The sequence below is a fragment of the Arvicola amphibius genome, chromosome 11 (genome assembly GCF_903992535.2).
Source record: "Arvicola amphibius chromosome 11, mArvAmp1.2, whole genome shotgun sequence".
In the NCBI taxonomy this organism is placed as follows: domain Eukaryota; kingdom Metazoa; phylum Chordata; class Mammalia; order Rodentia; family Cricetidae; genus Arvicola; species Arvicola amphibius.
In genome coordinates, this window is record NC_052057.2 from 34,630,400 (window position 1) to 34,635,378 (window position 4,979).

Genomic DNA, 4,979 nt, shown 5'->3' on the forward strand with positions numbered 1-4,979 from the left:
TAACTTGTCTGCAGAGATGGCTTAGCAGTTAAGAGCACTGACTGAACTTCAGAGGTTCTGAGTTCAGTTCTCAGCAACCACATGGTGGCTCATAATCATCTGTAATGAGGTCTGGTGCCCTCTACTGGCCTGGAGGCACACATGCAGGCACAGAACACTATACATAATAAATAAAAATAAATAAATAAATAAATAAATCTTTTCTTCTTTTTTTTTGAAGTTAACTTGTATCAGTCTCTTTAGAGTACACATATCCTAAGTTGTAATCACTTGCATAGCTCCAGGTAAATTCACTTCTTTGAGAGTGTCTCTGCTATTAAATGTAAAGAAGTAACACTTCTTATGTGAAATCATTCATTTGAATTTCTTGTAAAATACTTCTGGTTGAAATGTATACAGCAAACATTCATGGTAATACTTTGAAATTTAGTTTTTAAAGCCTTGGTTGTACTTTGTAACAAATCTCGTTTTAGTCTGAGTACTCAATTGAAATTCATTTTTTTTTTGCAAATACCACCAAATCTTCCAACTAGTATTTATAATATACTTTACTTTTCCAGTCTAATGAATATAGACAACCGAGTGAGTTTTAGCCTTTTCTGATCCTTAGGACACCCAGTTTGATAAAGGCCAAGGTGGCTTTGTGACGTAGCTCCGCCTGAAGAAAAGCTGAGGCGCATGCTCCACCTGCCCTCTTTCGCTGCAGCCGTGGGAATGGATACATCTGCCCACGTGCGGAAGGTCAGCAGGCCATGACAACGACCACCACCACCACCGTAACCGCAAAACGCTCTATCTCCTGCCCTACTGACCCTCTGCGGCTGTCCTCTCGCAACTCGCAGCTCACAGAGATGGCCACGACCAGTCAAGAGCACTTTGATGCTTATGAGGCATTGGATCTTACAGAATTTGCCAAAAACCAGCCTTGGTGGCGCAAACTTTTTGGGCAGGAGACACGGTCCAAGGGCGAGAAGTATAGTGTGGCAACCCAGCTACTGATTGGCGGCATCACTGGCTGGTGCACTGGCTTCATATTCCAGAAAGTTGGAAAGCTAGCTGCCACAGCAGTGGGAGGGGGCTTTTTTCTCCTTCAGCTTGCAAACCACACTGGCTACATCAAAGTTGACTGGAATCGCGTAGAGAAGGACATGAAAAAGGCCAAGGAACAACTGAAGATTCGGAAGAGCGCCCAAATACCACACGAGGTCAAGAGTAAAGCTGAGGAGGTGGTGTTGTTCATAAAGCAGAATGTTTTAGTAACCGGAGGATTTTTTGGAGGCTTTCTGCTCGGTATGGCATCCTAAAGGGGTATCACTCCACTTCCACGGTTCAGCAGCCTCTATACACCATCGTAGAAAAATCCAGAGGCTTTCCACTTCCTCTTCATGCCTGCCCTCCTCCCTGTTGTAAATCTGAACGGCTTCCATGGGCATCTGCCCATGCAAGTTAACACAGGTCCTCCCATGGGCTTGACAAGCCACAGGGCAGCGGGCACTCCATCTGGAGGTCAACAGGAATGGTCCTTCTCCCGTGTGTAAAATCTGCCCCAAACCAAATTTAAGATCTGTCCCTAACAGTCGAGCTGGAAGAGCACTATGTGGAAAGGAACTGAACATATCTGACTTTGAGCATGGGAAGAAAGTAAAGCAGGGACAGTTGTGGGAGTACCACCCGCTAGTCAGCCACTTTAGGGGGACAGTCTCCTTACAAAACTTTACAAGTAAATTGATGCTGTCTTTTCCTCTGGACAACTACTCCAGTAAACTATAATTATAGTTATCTTAGTTTGGAACTCAGAAGTGTGACACTCTTCAAAAAGGGCCATGATCTAAATACCTGAAAGCTTCACTAAGACCTGTTTCTTTTCTTTTTTCTTTTTGGGAGGTACAGTAGGGTGGGCATAGGGCCTTGCTCCTACTACTCATACTAGGCCAAGGGCTACCACTGAGCTATATATTCCCAGGCTTTTGGGCATTTTTCATTTTGAGAAATTGCTCTCACTGGCCTGGAACTTGACATTCTTATGTCTCAGCTTCCTGTGGAGGTGGGATTACAGGTCCAAGTCACCGGGAACAGCTTCCCCAAGACCTTAAGAAAGAACTGAAGAATGCATCTCCGAGTCTACTTTGCCTCTTCTCAATCTTCTTATTTGCCTTTTCCCCCAGGACTAGTTTGCAATAACCCATCTAGCTGGGCTCTCTACTTCAGGGCCTCGACTACTTCAATCAAACGTCAACTGGGTGAAATTTTCATCTAGACGCTTCAAGAAGAAGAATCTGCTTTCGGGCTTAGGTCTGGGGTACAATTTCTATATTTGCAACTATAGGATTGATTCACATTTTGTCCTTTGTCAACCAGAGGACCAGCTCAGCTCTGGGAGGCTATCCACACAGTTCATCTCACACGGACTTTGCTCTCGCCATACAAATCAGAAACAGCACTGACTTCTTCACGACCAGGTGGAGAGAGAGAGGGCCCTAGGGGTCTAACAGCTCTGCAGAAAGGGCAAGTGTGTGAGTGCAATCAGTGTTTCCATTGCCTGTTGGTCAGAAGGTAAAAATCATGGGTTCTGCCCAAACTCAACACTGTGAGCAACGGAAAACAATGATCTTAAGGACCACCTTGGAAACTGTAAGCAACGTGGGAAGAAGAAATGGTTACTTCTCTGCCTTTGAGTATGTCTGGGTTTCCACCTTTAATACCAGGATTAGATCTTCATATTCTACCAATGGGGGCGGGGGACCCTACTAAAACCACAAACTCCATAGACCTGAGCAACAACCACTTGATTATAAGCCAATTGGGTCTTTATAGTTTAAATCATGTTTATATTCTTCCATTCACTTAAAACTCTTACTTAAAAAAGAACCCCTCCAAAGGAAAATGTCAATTAGTACTTTGTTTTCTTTCGTTTTTTTTTTAGTAACTTAGAAGTCATTAAACAAATGGTAAATAAAAATTGGTTTTATGGTTTTCTTTTTGAAACAGGATGTCATATAATTCAGGCTGATCTCAAATCATCTTGTAGCCAAGGATGACCTTGAACTCCTGATCCACCACCTCCACTCACAAATGCAGGAACCACATGCCTGTACTGCCACATGCAACTTGAAAATTGACCCTCCCCACCCAGATAGAGCTTCTCTGTGTAACAGTCCTGTCCTGAACTTGCTTTGTAGACCAGGTTGTCCTGCCTCTGTCTCCAAGTAATGGGATTAAAGGCATGCACTTCCATTGCTTGGCTGAAGATTACTTTTTTTTTTTTTTTTTGGTTTTTCGAGACAGGGTTTCCCTGTAGTTTCTAGAGCCTGTCCTGAACTAGCTCTTGTAGACCAGGCTGGCCTCGAACTCAGAGATCCGCCTGCCTCTGCCTCCCTAGTGCTGGGATTAAAGGCGTGTGCCACCACCGCCTGGCTGAAGATTACTTCTTAAAGGTAATTTATCTGCATTATGTATAGACTCTACTTTAAAACAAATACTAAAATAATATAAATATATATATTCTAATTTAAAACAATTATTAAAGTAATTTAAGTATACAGACGAGGGTAAATTATTTTTCCTTTAAGAATAAATGTCCAGAGGCTGGAGAGATGGCTCAGAGGTTAAGAGCACTGCCTCCTTTTCCCAAGGTCCTGAGTTCAATTCCCAGCAACCACATGGTGGCTCACTGCCATCTGTAATGGAGTCTGGTGCCCTCTTCTGGCCTTCAGGCATACACGCAGACAGAATATTGTATACATAATAAATAAATATTTTAAAAAAAGAGAATAAATGTCCATGTTATCTAATAAAGTGGAGATGCGTCTTAGTACGGTGCTTTTCTGGCATACATAATGCCATTCCCAACATCATCAACCAACCAACCAAAAAAACCCCATTATTTAGCAAGATGTAGTGACAGCTGTCTATAACCCTAGCACTTGTAGGTTGAAGCAAGATGGTCCTAAGTTTAAGGCCAACCTGGGCAGTAAGACCTCATCTTTAAAACAAAAGTATCTGAGAGGCTGCTGGTGTATGTGAAGCATGGACAAACCTAGGACTCTATAAGACCCAGTTCCTCCCAGGGTTCTTGCTACTGAGGTGGCTCATAGTGAGCATAGTGGCAAAAAGTTTCAGGCCACCAGAGAGATAATCCACATAATTAGAAGGTTGAACTTCAGGCCAGTTTGGAGGATGGGAACTGCACGTTATGTTCTATCACTGGGTCACATAGTTTATCATGTCTGAGTAATATAACCCCAATACAGACTCTACACGCTGGCTTTGGTGGAACTCTGTTGGACAGATATGGTGATGTATGAATGGAGATACTCCCTGACTCCATTTGTAGAGACCACATCTCAACATTTTTGGCTGTTTTTGTGTTGTATCTATCCTTTATTATAAGTACTTTATAATTTAAAAAAATAATCGCCATATAGGGCTTTTCAGAGTTCTGTCAGTCATCCTAGCAAATTATTGATCCACAAGAAACTTAAGAAAACTTTTCTTAAAGTCAAGTCAGAAGGTATCTTTATGATGGCCTGGATACCCCTGAAGTGAGACTGGCATCTAGGGCAGTGGCCTCTGTGAACCTACACCTTTAATTTGGGGGTTTGCACTAAATGGATTGTGACTGTTAGAGGTGAATTAAACTGGAAACAAAATAGGCAGTGTATTCTTTACCCAGTTAACAAAAATCAAGAGCTGCTGAGAAAGCTCAGTAGCTAAAAGTACTTCCTGATACCTCTTTGATTCTCTAGGACCCACATGGCTGGAAGGAGAGAACTGACTTCTGCAAGTTGTCCTCTGGCATCTACCTGCTTACCACAGCATGTACACACACACACACACACACACACACACACACACACACACGCAAATACAATGTTACATGTTACATACTCCCAATGAGGTCAGCTCTTTGGATAAATGTGGTGGGATGGAGGTACAGTTTAAGGAAACACAATTCTTTTTGTTTTGTTTTGTATTTTGAG

General features: G+C 42.6%; 1 protein-coding gene across 1 annotated transcript; it reads left to right on the top strand.

Annotated features, from left to right (window-relative positions):
• The first annotated feature begins 836 nt into the window (after positions 1-836).
• Positions 837-1,304, top strand: LOC119826766 (FUN14 domain-containing protein 2-like). The gene has a single exon (XM_038348253.1). The coding sequence runs from the start codon at positions 852-854 to the stop codon at positions 1,302-1,304; it is 453 nt and encodes a 150-aa protein (XP_038204181.1). The 5' UTR covers positions 837-851.
• The last annotated feature ends 3,675 nt before the right edge of the window (positions 1,305-4,979 follow it).

Bases quoted from the DNA above. Each gene is read 5' to 3' on its own strand.
- LOC119826766 (XM_038348253.1), top strand. From the start codon at position 852: ATGGCCACGACCAGTCAAGAGCACTTTGATGCTTATGAGGCATTGGAT.